The sequence below is a fragment of the Microchirus variegatus genome (genome assembly GCF_963457635.1).
Source record: "Microchirus variegatus genome assembly, chromosome: 22".
Lineage (NCBI taxonomy): Eukaryota > Metazoa > Chordata > Actinopteri > Pleuronectiformes > Soleidae > Microchirus > Microchirus variegatus.
Genome location: NC_139823.1, coordinates 10459025 through 10482911, shown reverse-complemented (window position 1 = coordinate 10482911; position 23887 = coordinate 10459025). Strand labels below are relative to the sequence as shown.

General features: G+C 40.7%; 1 protein-coding gene across 1 annotated transcript; it reads left to right on the top strand.

The window, feature by feature from the left end:
* Positions 1-12127: 12127 nt before the first annotated feature.
* Positions 12128-13789, top strand: stx19 (syntaxin 19; the record flags this gene model as incomplete). The annotated part of the gene is made up of 4 exons (XM_083908548.1): positions 12128-12355; positions 12448-12684; positions 12912-13124; positions 13553-13789. 4 exons carry the CDS (start codon positions 12128-12130, stop codon positions 13787-13789), a joined length of 915 nt encoding a protein of 304 aa, XP_083764674.1.
* Between the last annotated feature and the right edge of the window lie 10098 nt (positions 13790-23887).

The window sequence follows — 23887 nt, the reverse complement described above, 5'->3', positions numbered from 1 at the left end:
CAAGAGCACTACAGTGCAGACAGAAAATGCAGACCTGAGATGGTGTTATTGAATAAATGATTACTCAAATTAAGAAAATGTTGTGTATGTATTTGTGACAATTCAACTGTTCTATTTTATCAGATGGAGGGAAAATAAAAAGAAGAGAAAAATGGATCATGGATACTGACATAATATATCAGCCATCAGGTCCAAATCAGCTGATTTCTAAACATCAGTATTGGCATCGGCCACAGAAAAAGCCAAAAAAACTCGGTCAACATCTAAATCGATGGTGATGTTCAAAAATACTATACATAAGTGCCTTGGGATATCGGAATCATGCATGCTAACAATAATGACAGGTCAGAACGTGAAATCATTGTGGACTATAGTGTATGCCTGTACCTCTTTTAGTTATTGTGACCATCTCAGAAGGTGAGATAAAAGTACAGTATATTGCAAAGAAGTATATCTGAGTGAAAAACACTAGACTACACACAAAAAAACCACAAGCAATCAGAGTTTGCACCAGTGGCAGTTGCTGGTCATGCGGAGACTACTACAGGAATACAAAAATCACGGAAGACAATCCATAATCTCAGCCATTTCTCCCGGCTATCTGTCTACATGCACGTATGTTTTGGTTGTGTGTACCCACAATGCCCTGCGTTGTAGTCCGCTTCCTGCATTTGCTTGAAACCTATGTTTTAGGTGGATCAGAGTTTGCTTCGTTGGTGCGGATCAGATTTCGGTTGCGCATTCACACCTACGAAAAATTAATCGGACTTTACGGGCAAACCAACTAGGAATTTAATTTGAAGGACTGGTGTGAATTCGACTTTGGAACAATCGCCCCTGCACCCATTGTCCCTCCTGTGGTAACAAAAACTTTGTCACGATTAGGGTAGAATTGTGGTTTACATCTCGACAAAGTCATAACATAAAATTTCTTTCAGTTTTTCGATGAATGAGACAAATGACTCATTCGGGAACAAACTTTGAATAACCCCAAACCCCACGATTAACATTTAAATACCGCCGTCTGTCCTCTTCTCGTCTACTTGTCTGCCTGCTCCTCACAGCCTTCTGCCATGGAGTCCATCCGTCTTCCTCTCTCTTTGGTGCGGACGGAGCAACATTGACAAGGGTGCAGGAACTAATCCATTCCCACCTTGTCATCTGCAGGCATTTTGATCTGCCACAGAGCTCCTCCATCTCGATTAGGGGTGGCCTGCTGGCGGGAAACGAGTCAGTGGATGTGGCTGAGCGCGTGTGTGTGTGTGTGTGGTCTGAGGCAGCGCTAGCCTGCACCGCAACACCCCCCCCCCCCCCATCCCCACCTCTTCCTCCACACTGTCATCCACCTGTCAAAGCCAATGCCATTGTCATGTTGTAGCTCTGAAGAACATCTCCCTTTTACCTCCACAATGACAATTACTGTCCCCTTGAGATGGGAAACAGCAGCCATAACAAACAGCCAATCTCAAATCTGGTATTTCTGATATCGGATGAATTTTCCGTGGCTTGTTTATTTTTTCATAGATTTTAGGGCCTTGAGAAATTTGTGCAATAACCGCACACGCACACGTCAATACTGTCCACCTCTCGCATGATGGATATGAGGCTGGAGACTTGATCGATACTGCACTACGTTGTCAGCTGTTGGCGTGAACACATATGCAAAAAAACACTGTCAACCTGTGAGTATTTCTGCTGCATTTTTAACTCCTTCAGCTCTTCTTTATTTCCAGTTTATTCTTGCCCTTCTGTCATGTAGAAATTTAAGTTGATGCTTTTGAATTTAATATAAAATGTATAATAGACATGATAATACATATATACTGCCTGTATTCATGGAGTTTAACTTGTTTGAATACTTCTTTTACAGGAACCCCCCCAAAAAATCTTTACAGCTGTTTCACCGCTCTAAATGGAAAATATTATAGCTCCCATAGAGTGGTCCTATCGCACATATATGTGAGTTATGGAGGTCTACTTACATACATTAACTTGTTTTTATGGTCAAAAACCGCCTAGTTGCTGTAAACGAGCCAATAGAAATCTCTCCTCACTGAAGCTCTCCTCAGCCGCGCTGTTTCAGACTGAAATCTCACCCCCAGAAGACAGACTGTGTTGTGATTGGCCAGCTAACAAGAGCTTTCCCAACTGTCTTGTGATTGGCCAATACCTGGAAGTGACGTAATCAGCACACCAGCTCTCAGAAGCGCAGCTCCCCCCTCTGGAACGGTAGATGTACTGCTACTCATTATCAAAACATTGTTTTGACAATGTTTAAAAAGGGCTTCGTCACAACTCCCCGCCGCAGTGCCTTTTATGACTTTGACCCGGAGTCAGACCCAGAGTCAGAAGACACTTTCGCAAGCGAAACACCTCCACAACGGACATTCTTCTTCTTCTTCTGCGTTTCAATGTACGCAACCGGATTTGCTCGGACGAGTTCCCGGACCAGGAAGATCCGCTGTTCAGGAAAACTGCTGTTCACGTAACCGGACCAGTTTTTTTTTCAGAAATCTCTCTGAGCCTGAGATTACAATACAACACAGCGTTCTCAGCAGTGGCTGAACTGTTTGTTTCGAACCTTCAGGGCTTCGTAAACGAGGTAATGGCGCAGATACACACCAAAAAACAACAACAGCGTTAATTGGAACTTCCGTTCTAGGTCCGCTTTAAATATTTTTTTTTGAGTGCAGGCATTTCCACCCAGAAAGAGAGCTGGGAAATGTTAATCCCATTTTACCTACAATGTGGTGTAATCACTGTATAAAGTATCATTTCACAGCCAGTATGGAGAATGAAATGATCCCTGATTAATCCTCTTCTACAATGACCGATGCAATTAGCAAAATGGACATTCTGCATCACATTACGTTCATGTAACTGTGTTTTATCAAGTCTCAGGTTTACCACAGTCTGCCGGATACACGTGTATTGACAAAAGTGTACCTGTTTTTGTGAGTGATGTTTGCTTAATCCCTTTGTTTAATCCCTGCTCGGGCAAACATGAAGAGCACACACACACACACACACACACACACACATGGAGCTGTCCTCCACAGTCTGTTTGCCCTCACTAAATGTGTTTGCTCCTCTCTTCAGATGGACACAGAACTCGCTAGTCCATCATGAATCTATTGCCGTATAGTTCACCGTCAACACGGGCCGTCCTTCAGAATGCACCAGATAAACTGCTCTTTTGCTGCAAGTGAGAAAAAAAATACATTCTTTTATCATCTTTGTAAGACAATAAACGAAAACATATTTACCAATATTAATACAAAAAGCATGTTGAATGTGTTTTTTGAATAAAAAGAAATGTTGACAAGAATCTATTACGGCCATCAGAAGATGTCTTAGCTTCATGTATCCTACGCTAATGTGACTGCACGCACCATCTACATAAATTAGTTGTGTCAGTGGTTACTGTAATGACAAGAGTTATTCCTGGATACAAAGTGAGTGAGAAAGACACATACACCAGCAGTATGACATCGATACAAAGTGTGATTCTTTCCATACATACACTTCATATCTCCCCTTTTGCTGCATGCACACACACCACCAGGCTGATGTAACAGCCTCATGACACTAGGTGGTGAAATGACCCATGTTTTTGAAGTGCTTGCTTAAACATAAGCAGAGTGTCTCTCTCCTGAGTCTCGAGGAGGATAAAGGCTCGATGCTTCTCATTCCGTCCATTTAACAAAAGCATCTTGCGTGGGAGGGAACACCACTATTTGGTTTCGAGGGATAATAGGATTGCAGTACTTAGGCACACGTTTAGAACAGAAATGGAAAAGCTTTGTGCTTAAACCAATAATTTCAAAGTGCTGCTGTCAATCAACCTACATTTTTAAGTGTGAGTGTTTGGTTCATGTATACTGGTGTCCACCTGTGTCATTCATTTACCCCATCAGTCTTTGAGATGTCATGCCGCACTAAATCCTTTTCACTTGACACACCTGATCTCTAAATCTATGCACATGATCACTAACAAAAGATATGTTGGGCACATACAAATCGGAAATAGTGGCTTCTCACTTAGTTTATAATATCAGTAAACGTGTTGTTTGTCTTTCGGCTTAATGGTCTCAATTGCTAGTTTAAGCTCTTTAATAGAACAGGTGATTGACAGCTGGTATCGTCGCAGGTGATGTTTGTGAACTTCCACGTGCAAATCCTTAATACAGCACCACCCCAAATGGTCAATCCAGAGGTTTTAAAACATGGTAGGGAGCAGGAGAGTGCAGTTACAATGACTTGGCCCTTGAATACAGTGGTTGGTGTGATTTGCTGCCAGCACATGGATACTCATGTCTGTGGCTGGAACTTTGTGATTATTGACGCTGAGATTGAAGCTTTTAGTCCCTTTTCCACCTATGGTCCTAGCTCGCCTCGGCACGGCACGGCACGCCACGGTTTAGGGTTGTTTCCATTGCAATATAGTACATCCTAACGTGGGCGGAGTCATCGCTGCACGGAATGAAACTGCCGGGACTTCGTTATAGAGGTTGTAGAGAGGTTGCTTTCAGAGTGACTGAATCATTATCCATTCCTGTGGGGTGCTGTGCCTATCTCAGCTAACATAGCGCGATAGGTGGGGTACACCCTGGACAGTTCACCAGTCCATCGCAGGGCCACATATAGAGACAAACAACCATTCACACTCATAACTACGGTCAATTTGGAGTGACCAACTCACCTAATCCCCATATTGCATCTTTTTGGATTGTGGGAGGAAGCCGGAGAACCCAGAGAAAACCCACGCACACACGGGGAGAACATGCAAACTCCTTGCAGAAAGGCCCTTGTTCCAACCAGGGCTCGAACCCGGGGAACCTGGGCCTTCTTGCTGCAAAGGCCAGAGCGCTTACCACTACACCAACCGTGGGCCCGAACTGATTCATTAGAATTGGTTAATTCAAAATATTTGTTCAGTACTTCCTCCTCCATGACTGGAGCTGACACAGTCACTGGATTGAAATACAGCGGCAGGGTTTGGGATGCCGGTCGCGATCAGTAGTGCTGTCACTAAATACACCAGACTCCTGTGTAAAATATTGAAATTTTAGACATTTCCCTGGTTAAGATTAACCCATTTTTTTAGGACCGTTAAGTCTTTTTTAACTGATCTAGAGTTCCGTCTTGATTCTTGTGTCGGACCTCAGCTCGCTTTGAACCTCTCCAGATCAGGTAAAGTACCAGGTACTATCTACTAAAGGGAAAGTAAAATACCAGGACCGGGACACCGGCAGGAATTAGCGACTTAAGTATTTTAGGCTCAGCTGTAAATGAAAACCTAAATGACCCCCACAGTCAAACCCCACAGAGTGCATACAGGAGATGTATAATATCCAGATCTCTGATCGTCTCCTTCTAGTAGACAAGGCCACAGACCTCCGTATCAATCCCTCGATTGGCTTAATGACAGTAGTTTTGACCTCATTATCCTTATCTACCGCTCTCTTTCTCCCCTCATTCATTCATTCATCTCATTTTTCTCCGCTTCTGATTACTATTTGACTATGACCCATAAATCAGGGCGACGCTGTTTTTAAGCCAGATCTTGTGATTTCATCATTTATGTGGCCCGTTTAGCCGATGGATGAAAAACTTACTGCTTGTTGAAATAATGTCCTAATCTTATTCTTCTGGCTGTCAGTGGAAAAAACTTTATTTGCGTGTCATGATATAACCGTTGTTTTATTAATTTTGTAGGTAGCTTTTTCAATCTTTTTTTTCTTTGCCTTTGGATGTCGGCTTTGATTTTACAACATGGAAAATATCCATCAGGATCACTGCATCGCTATTAGAGCAGGCCCGTAGTTCCATATCAGTTACATCTAATCCTTCCTGGTGTTTTTTTTTCTTCCCTAAGAGAGAAAACACAGTATATTTCCTCTGGCAGTGTTTAAATATCGCTCTCAAGGTTGAGGCCGAGAGGCTGCATGGGAGTTGTTGTCTTGCTTTCCTTCTCATTCTCTCCATCTCTCACCTCCTCCCTCTCTCTGGACCCTACTGTGAAGAATAGCAAAGCTCTGCCGCTGACATTGCTTCAATTACAGTAATACCCAGAGAGCAACTCCAACAGCTTTATTGTGAGACAAACTCTACTCCATAATACAATGACCAAGGCAACTTGACACGCTCTTACATAAAAGGAGGGGTTGTAATTTAACGCACTTCACGTCGCTTCTTCTATGCATATTTCCTTGTAAGTTAAAGTACAGTCTTTGTACTCTGCTCGCTTTTATACCAATTTTCCATAATGATATCTAATATATTTTACATTTTTGTACGTTGCTTATACCACATATTGTCACATACTTATTTTGTTCTAAGGAAATGCGCATTTTAATAATGCAGGACGACAAACTGTATGCAAATGAATTCTTAGCATATAATTCAGGCTTCTTCTTTTTTTTGTTACCTCTTCATTCATTTATTTTTGTCCTACAGGAAATTGAAATCTAAATGAAATATTGATGAGTAGATGGACATTATTCATATTCCTTTAATGCTCACGAACCCTTAAGGAAATATTTGCTTCTTTTGTTTTACCAGCAAAATGCTCTGATGAACCAGATAGTTGCCAACTTTGTTGTAAAGTTGTACAGTGGGTTTAATTTTTTCGAAAAAAACAAAACAAAAGAGAAAAGGAACAACACACAAAACACCTAAAATTATGCTCCAAAACCAAAACGATGAATGATGTTCAAACTCTTGCCGAGGGAAACTACAGCACACTGTAATAATTGTGTTTTTTTAGGGTGGGTTAATGACCCTATTACATGTAGTCATTTGATCCATTAGCACAGTGATGCAACTTTAATGTCTCTTATTTTTTCCTCTCACATTTTTGCAAACTTTTGTTGATCCTCTTAGCAACTCTCTGTCAAACTCCCCCCCTCCCTCAGTGAAGTTGGTAGACACACACTACCGTTCAAAAGTTTGGGGTCACTGAATAATGTCCTATAAAATTAAATTAATCAGAAATACACATTAATGTGTTAAACGACTATTCTAGCTGCAAACGTCTGGTTTTTAATGGAATATGTACATAGGTGTATAGAGGCCTATTTCCAGTGTTTTAATGGTACATTGTGTTTGCTAATCACGTTAGACGGCTATTGGATGATTAGAAAACCCTTAAAAACCCTTGTGCAATTATAAAACAGTTTTGCTGGTTGTTTGACGAAAGGGCAAAATGAATAAAACTCATTATTTCTAATCTTGTCAATGTCTTGACTGTATTTTCTATTCATTTCGCAACTCTTTTGATGAATAAAAGTGTGACTTTTAATGAATGAACCACGATTCATGCGATTCTCGATTAAAAAATGTATACAATGTATAGTGTGTTAAGGCAAATTATGGCATCAAAACAATAGAGTTTGAATAAGATAATGTGATAATGTGATCACACAAAGGCAAACTTAAGACAAAAGTTTTACATTTATTCATTCAAAACAAATAAAAACTTACTTACTGTACAAAAAAATAACTTGCATAAATAAAAGCTTTTCTCCCAGAAGTTACAAAAAGAAACTGTACACAAATAAGACAAATTGGTGTTTTGTGTGGTTTTTCAAAAATGTTATTATTTAATTGTTATATTTTTTTTGATTTTTGGACTTTATGAAATGATTCACCCTTAGAAAACACAAAAAAAGTCGTATAGGTGACCCCAAACTTTTGAACGGTACTGTAGGTCAAACAAAGATCAGGCGTACCTGTTGGAGGAAACGAGCAAATACACACTTCTATTCCAGTGTTGCTGGAAACAAATAAAAATATGTTTGTCCCACACTTAAATAGTGTGTTTGCTTACACCTAACCTCTGGACACAATTACACATTTGTTATATTCAAACTCCAACCTACTCTCCATCAACCCGAGGAAGAATGAAGAAAAATAATGGATGATTAATCAGCCACAGGAAGCAAAATTCACATTCAGGACAGCTAGGCTTGCTCCTGCGATGCTGATTAAGGTGGATCCTAACCTCGCAAAAACCGGTTTTGCTGTGTTGTCATAATATATAGCCGTTAGGGACAGATGACTCACAGTTAACACACACACACACGCGGCTGCGGTATTATTACAAGCGCGGAGCAGCATCTGGTACAGCGCAGATAAAACTTCACTAACGTTTTTTGCATAGTCATCATATGGTTAATGTGCTTTTAATTTTTCCTTAAAGATGCAACACACTACCACCCACTGAAAAATAATTTGTCAAGAAAGAAAAAAAAAAAAAAAACCTCATCATTCCAGCGTTGGTGATTTTCAAACTTCAGTTAAAGGATTAAATGGCCCTGTTCTCGCTAAAGAAAGGGACCATTGTGCTGAGAAAGTATTTTAAAACTTTGGTTAGATGGAATCAAAAGTACGAAGGGTCATTAAGTGTTCCTCCTTTGCATCATAGGCCACTGCATTAAGGCTATTTGAAGGTTTTCAGACCACAGTTAATGGAAAATGACAGCAATTCTGCGACCAGCGTCCAGACTGAAATCAATTGACCCGACCGAACTCTTTTCATTCTCCAAACTTCTCCCTCCTCGCTCCTTTACCGACACCGCGCGACAAACAGCTTTGCACAGCACTGCTCGTGTTGAAACGGCGGCCTGGGTTTTAGGGAACTTGTCAGAAGAAATCTGTCCAAAGTACTCAGTGGAGTTACTGGAGCCTAAGAAGTACAACCCCCCCCCCCCAAGACCAAGAGGGCTTACCCCAGAAACCCAGACATAAAAAGTCACTTTCTGGATCAGAAACCAAACGCCCTGGTTGACACACTAACCACAGTGCTCATTGTTTGGCCTCAGCATTGGAAACAAACACTTCTGTTTGCTGTGCTCTATTTTCCTGTCCAGGAATAAGCCTGAGGGGTAAAAATGCATGAATTCCCCCGTGTTCCCCCCCCCCCCCATGCTGTCTCTCCTTTTCTTACTTCCTAGTCACGTCACTCTTTCATTTCTTTGGATAAGCAAATGGGCCTCGAGGCCTGCTCCTTTCCTATTGGAGGGGAGGAGCTTCTTCCCCCCGACTGAGCCAGACTTTCTCAAAACTTTCCCTGCTTTGGAGTCTAAACTGTCCTGTTAAAAAAAAAAGAAGAAAAAAAACAGTGTTCAGATCTGTGAGACCCAGCAGATGCGGATCAGTTAAATCTGAGGGGATCTGACAATGCCATGATGGCATCAACAACGTGTGGGCTTGTCTTGGAATACACTGCTGGAGAACTCTGAGTGGGATTATTTATCAGACGTATGGAGTCCTGACAACTTTAAGGTAACATCTTTAATTCAAGTGAATGTTATAAAGTGTGTAAAAAAAATAACAAATATGTCTGGATTATTTTTCTGATTCTGTTTCCTTCACCTTGAATTTAAAGAACCTAGAAAAGAAGGACCATTTACCTTCAACTTTAGCAATATTTTACACATAATATTACACATATTATATCCGGTAAAGAATGATCAGCATGCACTGAGCAAATGTTTGATCTGTGATAACATATAATGTACACTAGTCTTTTCCGCCTGCATGGAGATGAGAGAATGTCAACACCACGGAGGAACAGATGGATGGCAGGAAGAAGATATTTGCTTGTTTTTTAAGGAACACAGTGTTCACCAACTCCTCACTCCTCCGTGGACAGTACCATGCTCCATTTTCTCCAATGAGTTTAAGGCTTAAAAACAACAACGAGTATGTTTCTCTGAGATCCTTTGAGTAATTCTCTTTAATCGGCTGCTCTGGGCAGCTCCAGGGAGCGAAGTAAAGGGTTGGAGAAAGATCAGGCCAGGATATCACTACATTGTTTTGGCACGGAAGAAGTTTGTTATTACAGATGATGATGAACACATCATTTTAGTTTGAAGTGATTTGAAATGCACTATTTTTTCAGCAGTCACCCACCGACCCTTACACACACACACAGTCATGTGCTTCTAAAAGATTATCTTTACAGCCGGATCTAAATCCCTGTTTGGCTAAGGCCATTTCAAAATGTTGAAATCTCCACTTGAATGCCAACAAATCTGCGATAGAATGCAAAGGCATTTAGGAAATCAGGTATTATTGCTATCATGTTTACCCACTTGCATTTGTTTTCCTTCTTATTTTCTGTTCGCTAATGTTGTTGCTAAAAAAAAAAAAAAAAAAAAAAAATCTCCCCGACCCAGTTCCCATGGGAAAAGCGCACTCCAGTCAATTTGACTGATGTCGCAGATAAACTTTCTGCTCGTTCCGTCTCGTGTTGTTTTTTTTCTCACGGCGAGGTTAAAAATACATCCCGATGTTCAGCAGTTCTGCAGGTTCTGGTTCATCACCTACATATATTTCATACGAGGACAGTTGAATTCATAGTGATGTAAACAAACGTGCAGCAGGATTTGACAAAATGTCAATACTGAGTTGAATGTATAAAAAAATATTATTCGAGATATTACCAAAAAATGACCTAGCAGGGAAAAAAGCAAAAACCACATTATTTAATATTCAATGTTCATGTGTGAGGCTCTTATACTTATACTAATAAATCCAATAAATATAAATGCAGCTCAGTTTAACTAATTTTTTTTCTCAATCAAAATTATTTATATGCATTTCTTCTTTCTGCCTGACAACGTGTATACATAAAAAAAAAAAAAAGAGATGTCTGTTGCTTTTAAACAGGACATTCCAGTTTAAAAGCAGCTAACCCTAACATTTAGAAATATTTACTGACCATCAACAGTGAGTGTTAGCTTAGCCTTAACAAGCCTCATCTGTCTTCATATCAGCTGTGAAAAGGTCACTCGCAAAAACACTAATGCCTGAATGAAGGATTGCGGTGACCGTTTGGCTAAAAATGACCTCAGCGCCTCCTCCACCGCCCGAGACAAATCGACACACATATTTATTTGTCGGAAGTAGAAAGTCATCTCGGGGCAATTCTGTCACTAAAAAACAATACACGCAATAAACTATACATTAATACTACTACTACTTAAAGTGATACACGGGCTGTGAATTTATGTTGAACTTTTCCATTTATGTGTACGCTGACAAATGCAATGTTTACACAAGTTAAATTAAAGTTGAAACTCTCCATACTTTCCACATTCTGTGTCCAAAGAGTTGTGCAGCTGTTCCACCAATGTATAAAAAACACGTGACTATACTCTACTACAGTGTAGTTGGACGTGCCATCTCGCATTCTGTTCCATCCATCTTCTACCGCTTTATCATCCATCCACAAGAGGGTCGGGGGGGCTGTGCACCCTGGACATCACAACAGGGCCACACGGACAACCAACCATCTACTCTCACACTCACAAGTTACCTAATCCCCATATGTATTGCATGTTTTTGGGCTGTGGTAGGAGAACCTGAAGAACATGCAAACTCCATGCACAGAGACCCTGGTCGCAAATCCAGGTCTTCTTGCTCCAAATGTAAGAGTGCTAACCGATACACCTAACGCATGGCCGTACATCTGTTCCATTCCAATATATAGTACCTACAGAGCATGTGTGGACACACTTTTGGGCTGCACTGTGTCTGTCCACGTGTCCACTAGGGGTGGGAATCTCTAGGCACCTCACGATTCGATTCGATTACGATTCAGAGGTCATTCAGAGGAGATTCGATTCTAAACCGATTATCGATGCATCTCGATGCAACAATGTTTTACTTTAATACTTTGCTACTCTTTTAAAAGTAAGATAAAGCAACATAAATATAAAAGTGGAAGTGCCCCCTCATCTGCCTCATCTGGTGCAGACAAACGGCCTTTTTTTTTCTGCGCACCGCCCCTGCGCTGTTCTCTTCTCCCTCTCCTGCGCCGTTCATCGCTCCTCTGCTTCTCCAAGCGCTCATCTCATATCTAAAGCAGACTGGATCAAATCTCAACGCGTTTTATCCCCACATAAAAACAATGATCTTTATGACGAGGATGGAGTACAGTCACGATGACATGCAGGTGTAAGTATAGTCTGTCTTCCCTGTGCTTTAATCTTGTCATCACTGTCTTCCGTAACCTAGTTTGCCAACAAGAATCATTAAATTTGAATGTTTTTTCCTCAGCGCTGACAAAAACTGCACCGCCTTAACGACTGGAGCATTGGTGAAAAGCTCTTCCACAATGAGGGATCGCTTGGAAGAGCTGCAGCAGAGGGCTCAAGAGTTCTCTGGGACAGCAATCGAAAGAACTGACCCCGTCTCAGCGAAGGGTGAGGATGACGGTGATGACTCCATGGAGGTCGAGATCACAATGCCGCAGGCCGTGGTGTTCGAGGAAGAGCCGGTCATCGAGAACTACTTGTCTGAGGCTCAGAAAATCCGAGACGACATCACAGTCCTGGAGAACGAGGTAAAAAAAAAATAGTGATGGTTTTGGCATTTTTTTTCCGTCCACGAGGGAGGCTGTATAAAGATTTTTCGTCTGATCTCGACCACGCACAGATCCATCAGGTTACGCAGCAGCAGAAGACCCTGGTGGCAACCATGCGTCGTTTCAGTGTGATGAAGAAAGAGAGCAGCATTGCACGAGACATCAAGCTCCACGCCGAAAGCCTCCACCGGCGACTAGATGCTCTGTCAAAACAAGTCGAGAAAACAGAGGACCTGCAGGGACCGTGCGCCGTTACAACGAGAATACAACGCTGCCAGCATGCAGCGCTCTACTCCAAATTCCAGCAGGTTGATAATGTCTTAATAAAATCTACTACTTTATTCTGGATACTTGAAATTTGGTGTAAATACTTTGATTTTGTCAATATTTTAATACGGTCGAGGAAATTTGTATAAATGATGCTATTCTAAAAAAGATGGGATTGAAATGCCTTCTCATTTCCCCTTTCCCCTCCCACTCCTTCTTCTTGATTCTGTCTTTTCAACATAATCGCTACGATGATGATGGTGCTAAGGTAATGCGGCAGTATAACGAAGGTCTGCTGACGAAGCAGGAGCGCTGCAAGGACTTCATCGTCCGGCAGCTGGAAGTACTGGGAAGGGACGTGACCGAGGAAGAGGTCGACGAGATGGTCGCCACAGGGAAATGGGAGGTCTTCAACGAGAACCTGCTGAACGACGCCAGAATCACGCGGTCGCAACTTTCTGAGATTGAGCAGCGACATAAGGTGAGGGCAGCGACACTCTCCACCCCCCCCCCCCCTATGCAAAAGCTTCTTTATAGTGTGATGAAAGTTTCTTCTTTGTTGTCAGCATCCATCTGGTAACTAAAGTGTAAATCTCAGGCTCATCTGGAGGCTCTAAAAAGCTCAACTTGTCACGAAATAATTTGCAAGGGTGTGAAAAGCAGATAATTACTCATGAATCACACCCCAATGCTCTCAAGTTGTCTAAAATGCCTAATTAACGCTACACACAGTCTAATGTATTGCTTATTTGCCGCATGCACACCTTTGTTATCATAGAGATGATGCCGGATGTGTTTCCTAATTGAACCTTAAATCCTCCCCGGTTGTCTTTCCAACCACCTTCAGCCTCTGACGAATGTCCCTTACATCAACGGCAATTTAATCCCATAATCCTTCTCCACTGACAGGAGCTGTTGAGTCTGGAGAACAACATGAAGGAGCTGAGGGACCTGTTCATGGACATTTTCGTGCTGGTGGAGGAACAAGGTTCCTACATGGAGCACATCCAGACCAACGTGGAGAGAACACAGGACTACGTGGCAGCGTCCAACGAGAAATTCAAGCTTGCAGCCAGGTATAAGAAGAACAACCCTTTGCGAAAGCTGTGCTGCTGCTGCTGCCCTCCCTGGAGATGCTGCTTATAATGCATTACAACATATTACCTCGTCCGCTTTTCTTTTTTTTTTTGCTTAATTTCAAAGGCCTCACTTAGCCGTTGGAAATAAGCAACAACACTGGATCCAAATACCATTAAAGCGAACGCTACGGTGCTGTAGTTTTCGAGCAGAGCAAAAAGGGCGAAGACAGATATTCAGCAGAGCGTGGAAAACAATTAGGTGGGAAGGGCCAGAATCGTGGTATTTGAGGCACTTGTTTCTTTCAACAGGATGTGAAGCGACCACTATTGGAAGAGACAGTTCAGTGAGTGGTGCTCACAAAAAACACCGCTGCTTATTGGAGACCTTCACCGTCAACTGACAGAGGTCACGAAACGGAGGGGGAGATCTGACACTGCAGCGTCAGCGAAAATGGACTGATATTGTGCGATTTCTTTCTCGTCTTTTTTTTTTTTTTTGGGGGGGGGCCACAGGAGCTCTAGTTAACGACCGTTTTATACATAGTACGTGCACTTTATTGCTAAAATTCGATCTCTCTCCTTTCACTTTCGGCACGGATCGATGTGTAATGTAGTGGAGACAAAATTGTATTTATTGACAGAGTTTGAGTCACTCCATATACACGTTTAGTCCACATAATGAAGGACGATTAATCCTGAGTCTCATTTGCATTTCAACCTATGATTTTTTAAATTATTAATATTATAAGAAATAAACAATTATTCAGTTTCACAGAGAATGAGGAAGAACAACTGAATAACAAGCCTTGATCAAAAACAATTATGTCATGAAGTCGCACTTTATCCGGCATCTTACATATCCTATTATTGATATAATTAAATTAGATAAAGGGATGCAGCTTTTCACCGAGGGAGGATATCAGCTGCTCAGATTGAAATACTGTGATAATGTTGTACAAATCAATAAACGGACTCCCATATTTTTGACAGCTAACGGGCCCCTGCTTAACGTTTTCACCTCCAAAACAGCCTCTCTCTCCTTTTCCTCTGACGTTACAATAACTTTACAGCAAAATCACCCACTTTGCCCTCACACTCACAGCTTCCCAGGCGCCACGATGGCGACGATCCCTTGACATTTTGGTGTCCGATGTCCCAAACACAAAAAAAAAAACAGGTGAACTGGGGGTGTGCCAAAGTCAGACTGGAATATCTGGTTAGTCGCTACTGTAGGAAATGACGGTGTGTAAACAGAAGTGGTTCACCTGAAGCAGACGGTAAGAGGACCAACCTCTGTGAAGTCAAGCAAATGACTCCGAGGATCAGGAAATAATAATAATGATAATAAAAACAAAGCCTGCACTTCAACAATAGTCATCTTATGAGGACACAATGAAGCACAATCTTTATTTAGGTTATGCTTTACACTCATCTTCGGATTTTCTTTCCCCTGTATTTTTGCATCAGTTTGGATTAGATTGCCATTTTTGTTTAACAGACATAAGATCATCAACTATGTCAAATCAAATAACAACACACTACAATGCAGCTACAGCAAACTCCGTCTGCCCTCACACCTACAGGGAGGAAAAATTAAGTACTGCTGCAAATTGCAGGGTTCTTGAACAGCAACAATGCCATCCAGTGTTCACAGAGGTAATTGCCAGTTAATACAGGTTATCACTTAATACTGAAGCCATTAAAGGGCAAATCGCCACTTGTAGTGAAGGCAAATGATAAAGTTCGACAGCAAACAGTCAAACAGGATTTTAGAATTCGTGTTGTTGCCGTTTCAAAACGAAAGGTTAACACAAAAACTAGAGGAAAGTGGAGCATTCTTACTTGGATTAAGCCCATAATCTGCAGCACATACAGATATTAGATCATGAAATAGTGTGTCTTGAGTTACACTTTTTGTTGTATCCTAACCACAATTTCTTTTTGGATCCACTTATCCATCTTAAACTGTGAAGATAAAACCCACAAAAAAGCAAGACTGAGTCTTCATAATATAGGACTCAGAGAAAAAAACAAACAAAATTAGAATAGATAGAAGTGGGAAATCTGTCAAAGCGAAGTAAGTGAGATTACTCTAAATATACTAAAGGGATTGATCTGCAGACCTGAGAGAGTTTCTTGGGGTTTAGAAGTTCATGAGAGTGGTCAGTTCAGAAACCTCCAGACATCTGATCCCCAGGCAGGTCAAGCAGAGTGCCCCGGCTTTCCCCAATTTCCTTTCCCAAGCAGCCGTCTATGAGTGTATAAAAAAAATAGGTAAAGCCTCTTCTCCCTACTTCAAATTCAGATATACGCTCTGGGAGCTGACCTGTAAAACAACTTTTTTATTTTTTTTATTTTTTCCCCCCACATGTTTATTAGCTCCAGTGTGGATTCAACCTTATTTACCTCCAGCTCTCAAGTTGTTTATCTGATGTGAAACAAAGCTTCAGAACTTTCTCCTCCGTGTCCCTGCCCTGAATCACATTTTCATCACCTCCACACTAATGATGCATTTTTTTTTTATCTGTCGACACCGAACGCATGCATTGGGAAAAAGAAAAACATACAGTTGCCTTCATTTTTAAAAAAGCTCTCAACAGACATGGGCTGATGGGTTATCGGAAATAATAAGGGAAAAAATGACTAACTCTGTGTCAGATTGTGGCTTAATAACAAGTAACTTGAGCAATTTAGATGTTCATGCACATACTGTACGCCTTTGCTTTCACATTCAGTTCTGGAACCGCACTGTACAGTAAGTGCTGCGCCCACTTTCCCCGACAAAGCACCATCAGTCACGTCTGACGCAATGATAATGCGAACATCTGAGACACACAAAGGGTTTACAACGCCGATAATAGTCGCACGCTGACGTGTGTCGGTAACTACGCGCCGCGCGCGTTTCTTGTATTTTGCTCCGTCGGACGCAAAAAGACTACTTCTTTTAATGTGTGAACAACATCAAAGCGACCCTCCTGTGAGTAACACCAGCTGCGGTTATAGAGAGCTGAAGGTTTACTTTACCGCCTGTTTTATCACGACCCATCAAAATCAGAACAGAGACGTATCAGGAGCCTCGCAAAGAGATAAATCACAGGGAAAAAACCGAACAGTAACTGCTAGAATCCCAGCAGCGGCTACACAGACTTAGATTCTAGAGTTTGTGCATTTGTTTTCTTTTTTTAAGAAACTGCTGCTTGATTTGTTTAACGGAGTACTTCTCAAGCTTAAAATATGGAGCGAAATTACCACGGCTCATCAAAAAGACTCGTATCAGGTAGAAATAAAAATGAAGTTCACTTTTGAAAAAGGGGAATAAAATCCTCCAGAGAAACTATCACATGGTGTGGTTCACACTCACGGCGATGACCATAGAGAAGCCAAAGAAGCTGTTGCAACACCTGTCGTCAATCACTTCATGTGATAGAAGAAATAAAACATATGGGGCTGGAGGTCTTCTTTTTTTTTTTTTACCTCTAGACATAGCCATGCAAACTCATTTACCCTCCTGACTGAATCGTCTGTATGCTCAGCCAAACTCAGCTGGTGCTTTTTGCAGTGTCCACTGGAGCGATTTTCAGTCTTTGCAAAATTAAAAGTGATTGCACAGAACGTTTTTAGCTGAATATCAGAGAACAGATTTCGCCTTAAAATCCTTAAATTCACCACTTTTGACTCATGAAGTGATATTTCTTTTTAAAACATATTTACAATAATGAGAAAAAGAAGACCCTGGTTCCTGGGTTCGAGCCCCGTTTGGAACAACTTCGGAACAAGGGCCTTTCTGCAAGGAGTTTGCATGTTCTCCCCGTGTGTGCGCGGGTTTTCTCCGGGTTCTCCGGCTTCCTACCACCATCCAAAAAGATGCAATATGGGGATTAGGTGAATTGGTCACTCTAAATTGACTGTAGTTGTGAGAGTGAATGGTTGTTTGTCTCTATATGCCCGAACTGTCCAGGGTGTACCCCGCCTATCGCCCAATGTCAGCTGAGATAGGCACAGCACCCCCCACGACCCTCAGGTGGAAGATAAAGTGGTAGATAATGGATGGATTTGGATGAATTAAAATTTTTTGAGTCTTAGTCTCAATGTGTAAAAAGAGGCCCAAAAAATGCAAACTATTGCACAAGTGTTTTTCCAACTCTCTCCTCTCTGGCGACAAAGACGCCGATTCCTGCAACAGCACGAGTGAAATTACAGTAATAACCACATGTTGGCTTTAATGTGCAACTTCTCGGCTGGAATTGTTTCCGACAGCACAAACTGTCGCGTGAGTACTGCAACGCAAAGTGCAATTGCAATGCTATAGGGCTGTAACATTTACGATCCCACACAACTTTTTAACATCCATTCATTCAAGTGTGCTTCAGATTTAAGGGTGAACTATGGTAACCTTCTTTTTTTTTCTTAAATGTCAAATATTGACTGTTATTTACTGCCTATCAAAGGATCCTTGTTCAAACTTAAATATACTGTCAGAGTAATATATGAACTTCAGTAATAAGAGCACGGGAAGGTCAGTGCATGACATGTGCGCGAGCCATCTGTGGAGATCCTATACTGATGGAGTGAATGGTAAAAGACACATGTGTGTTGCGGCTACACCGACTTAAAAGACGTTTTCATCTTTTTTCCCTGACAGGTGGGCGGATGAATGGACACTGACGTTAATGCCGAGCACATGCGAAACTGATGTCATCGAGGTCATCGCCGTACATTATCTTTTATTACGGCCACTGGACAAGAACACAACATACGGTTACTGTAAATTATATCCGCAGTTTAATCGCGCGCCTGATGTTTCTGAAGCTCGAGGAAGGGTAACACGATATCACGGTAGGAATCTGTGAAAAAAGCAACACAGATCCTGGATCTTTTTTTGGAGGGTCCAGGCTCCAGCTTATACTCGGACTAAATATCTTCCCCCTTTTGACTCAGATGCAAACAAGCTGCGTACCCCTCTGATTTTTTTTTTTCTTTTCAATTTCTCCGCCAGATGACATTGTGATATTACAGATGTAAAACAGGACGTGAGACTATGTGGGGACCCTCTCGGTGGAGATGATGCACGCTGCCACAGCTGTAGTGGTGAGCAGAGCGTACAATCATCCTGTCAATCACGTCTGATGAATCGAGTAAAATGTGCGCCTGTGTTCTGCTTTTATCGAGGGAAAAATACACGTCTCTGATCTTAATGTGTGAGCCTTATAAGGAATATAATGTTACTCAGTAGATGAGAACATCAGTAATCTCACAAGATAATTTGCTTTGGAGAAATACCTGGTCCTTGCTAAACCATTAATATGCTTCCTCTTTGACCCTAATAGATGTGGGAATTGACCAGCAGAGGGAGCTAATATCCAAGCATTATAATATCTCACATCCAGTTGCTCTCGATATGCTTCCCTACCATTTACAAACGGATAACATAGTTGACCTAAGGGCTTTGCACTCGCATACCGGGTGTGTAACAGCCTTCTAAGGAAAACAGTACTTGTATGCAGCGTTCAATCAATGTGCTTCTACCGTCACCTTAATAGTAGCCCTTGCTGTTCTTCAGTGTTGAGTATTGATTCATGTGCTTGACAATAACATGTGAACAGTGGGAGGGCCATTCAGGGCCACAGCTGACACACAAACACACAAAACACCACGGAGCAGCAAAAAAGGTGAAAATGAACCGAGACGTGGGTGAATTAAACACGTCTCTGAGGACGCTGAATTGTTTCATTGCTCCCAAAGAAAGGAGAGTCTTCTTAATGGTTGAATCTCTCTGTAATGAGGCAAACACTTCAATCACACAATTATTATATTATTATGTACGTTAGTTCACTCCATATTTAATCAGTGTTTTGTAATCAATGTGACATTATCACTTGATTCTGAAATGTGTGGGGGGTTTTTTCAGTTCAAATGCGTAAATTACGGTGGCCCTGCGGTGCAAAACACAAATGCAAATCACAAAACATAAGCGCAAAACCTGGAAACACAAACGCAAATCACAAACGCAAATCAAAAAACACAAAAGGAAATCACAAAACACAAATCAAAAAACACAAATACAAATAATAAAAACACAAATGCAAATCACAAAACACAAACGTAAATCACAAAACACAAATGCAAATCACAAAACACAAGAAAATGGAAACGCAAATACAAAAGCAGAAACACGAAAACACAAAAATATTAACTCGAAACGGAAATCACAACACACACCTCTTCCGTTAGTTTGAGTTAATGTTTTTGTTTCCGTGTTTTCATGTTTCTGCTTTTGTATTTGCGTTGTATGATTAGCGTTTCCATTTTCTGCATTTGTGTTTTTTGATTTGCGTTTCCGTTGTGAGTTAATGATTTTGTGTTTTCTGCTCGATGGAGGATTCGAACCTGCAGTGGGTTGTGTGTTTGTGTTTTTTGATTTGTGTTTTTGTTTTCTGATTTGCGTTTGTGTTTTGCACCCTCAGAGCCACCGTAGTAAACCCACCCAGTGTCAAAAATAAACCCTACAACAGTGGAACAGAAATCCAAGCATGTGCAGTATTTTCTACGACGCAATAATTCATTTACATTTTTGTCTTTACAGGACCTTCATTTGACCTTATGAAATCGTACAAAAGCTATTCAGCCCAACTGCACTGGTGTTGTTTTAGTCCAGCCCAGTGTGTGTAACAAGTAATATGATCCTGACTCCACATGCTCTTCCCAACCCTGTCATCATACTCAAAAATTGATTAGATGGCTCCCTAAGCTTCATAATGTTATTTACTCTATCGGATAACTGCGCGAGGAAATAGTTATGTGGTCCAGTGCAGGAGCGGTAAGTGCATTCAGCATTTCTGCTATCATAATCAAAAGTGCAAAGTTGCGTTCTCGATCCACGAGGACGGCTGCGTGCGCCGCTGACATTCGGTTAAACTGGAGACTGTAGATTTCCATCGTAACGCTAAAACTACTCTGATCAGGGTAGTTTGAGGACACTGAGGAGTGTGGGAATTATCACAAATCTGGTGCATTTTAAGGTGAAAAATCTGTTCTCTGCGATTTCAGCATCAATCACACAGTATCTGTTACGTCATTGTGTTTTCTCTTATTTGTTCAATAGCTTTTCCTTTCTCCAAGACAATTAGAGTACAAAATACTCCGAAAAAAAAAACGTTAATCATATTATGAAATAATAGATTTTAAGAGGCAAGACTAATTTTGAAATATAATGCCACACTGTAAAATGAAATGTGCCATATTTGTCTATATTACTTCAGACACTGGTATCATTCAACTTCTCCATTTCATCATTTAGCTTGGCCATTAAGTGAAATTGAGATAATGAGACAACACTTAAACTTGCAATTTTGTGGCTCAAATAAAAAGAAAAAGGGTCAGAGTTAGAAATAGTTTACAGTCAAATCACAAGGAAGTCTCGTTCCAAAATTGATTAATACGATTTTAATCCCCACTGTGTTCATTTCTGATATGAAATATGAACTGAGGCTCCAGTGAGAGAGTCGTGCTGCCAACAATCCTAAGTGTCACTGGGTTATGGATTACAGTGGTTTCGCCCCCAGTCCAGGACTCACACCTAAGGGACTTTATAAAGCTCCTGACTCTCATTAGGGTCCACACATCCCCTTTTGCCCTCTAACTGACAGCTCTTGGCAAGCGTCGTCGTCGTCGCATTCGTCTGCGTTGAGTTTCGAGATACGGGAGGCCGACGACGCGCACACAGTATATTAAGACGTAGTGCTGTGTTTGTGTGTGACCTGGGAAGATTTACATCAGGCTGGAAAGCCAGTGTAGAACAATTCGGTTAAGGTGTATAATCTACCCCCAAATTCTAACATTTATTTATTTATCGTCACTCTGCGTTAGGGTGATGGGGCTCCAGGGATCGAGGGATATATATGGTGAAACAATGAGATTAGAGACAGAGGGACTCGCCGACTTCTGATGATTTTCCCAGATGCAGAAACCCGACAATTCTTTTCTTATTATATATAAGTTGTATATTACTGGTTTGTTTTTTACTGTTATTCCTTTGTAATTTAGTTTCAGAAGGAACTAACTTCACCACAACAATGCAAACCACAAGACCGGAAACATTAAAACAACTTTTTCTTAAAAAAGACAATATGCCCATAACATGGCAGCTTATTAATCAAAGAAGCAGGCACCAAAATAAAGACTTTAAAAAAAGAATCAAAAAGCAGGAAATATAAATATTATATTAAAAGGATTGTGACAGTTATAGTCCACATAAGAAATGCAATACTTTATATATTTATACACATCATGATTATATGATTAATTTCTGACAAAAGGAATAAAAACAATATGTCACATAGAGCTGAAGTTTTCCAGCAGTGTCAACATTTTTTTTTAGAGTTTTAGAGAATTTAAGATGCCTGGTAATTCAATTTTTCTCAATCCATTTTCATAAATAATCCCTTCAGTTTTCACTGACGTATAAGAATTTAGACCATATACAATTTCTCCTCCGTGCTCGTCTGAACGAACGCCATTTAAGAAGCAACGGCGTTTACTCTCTCCCCCCCCCCCCCCCCCCGCTCATTTCACAACGCAATTCATTTCTCTCCGTCCGTAAACGTCCTCTTGTGTCGGCGTATTTAGACGAGATACTGGCACTCGCTCTTAAAAATGACTGCTGACACTCAACAGAAATCCACTAAATTCGGCTCTGGGAATGGAAGAAGAACAAAATAAAAGGCTAATCATGAATAAATTTCCCCCTTATCCACGTGGCCCCCCGAGATTTTCTATTTACACCACATTTCTTTGGGTCTTTATATCCAGTTAATGAGATTTCAAATAAATGTGAAGTGAACTGCATTTAAATAGCTATTCAATATGGAGGCATTGCAATGGAAAAAAGGGAGGGATTCCACCAGATGACAGACCAGATATTACTGGGCCCGCTGTGTTCAGTGAAGAGAGCAGATGAGGAAAACGGAATAAGCAGCAGGCACTGCTGAGGACTGTTTGAGAGTTTTAATCTGGTGGATGTGTGGTGTGGGGGGGAAAAAAGGGAAAATATGCAAAAGTGTAAAAAGGATGTCAATATAAAAGAAGGTGAAGAGTCAGTTATCTGCTGGCGTTGATCATTCCGTCGAATAAACTTTTGAAATTCTACCGGAAACCTTCAGTATTATATATTAAAGTGAGAGCAAACAGTTGTTTTCTTCCCATTAAAGAAAAACAACCTACGTCTCTCCTTGCCTAAAGTTAAGTGAGAAAAACATTTCATCCGATTTAAGTTGAAGAAGTGAGACGTCAATTCATATTCTCCAAATCCCATTTTGATTGAATAAAGAAGAAGAGCACCAATAACTACACATTCATAGTAGATGCCGACTCTGTGCATTTCCATTTCAGTATATGTCGCTGCATAACACGATGTGTCACACTCCAGCACTGTTTCAAAGCCGGCTAAACTAAATATACCAGCGTCCATACACTGCGTGCACAATGTACATGTGTGGTACAACACACTTACGCATGAGTTTGACAAGTTCACTTAACTCTGCATTAACAAACCACATTTGCCAGCCATGAAAAGACCATTTAGTTTGAACAGTACGAGTACATGAGCACACACACGCATACAGGCATGCACCCGGATCTCCCTCAACATCTCCCTTAAATGGGGGAATGAGACAACGAGAGGAATAGTGAATGAAATGGAATTGTGATGAGCCTGAGAAGACTCCTCCATGACACCATCTCTACCACATTGAAGCTGGGAAATGTCAGCAGAAATATATATACACATATATATATGTCTATATATATATATATATATATACATATACACATACAAATATATACATATATATAGACATATATATATATAGACATATATATATACACACACATATATATATATATACACACACATATATATATATATATACACATATATATATATATACACATATATATTTATATATATATGTGTGTATGTATATATATAAATATATGTGTATATATGTATGAATATATTTATACATACATACATATATACACATATATACATACATATATACACATATATACATATATAAACACATATATATACATATATACACACACATTATATATATATATACACATATTCACACATATATATATATATATACACATATACATATAT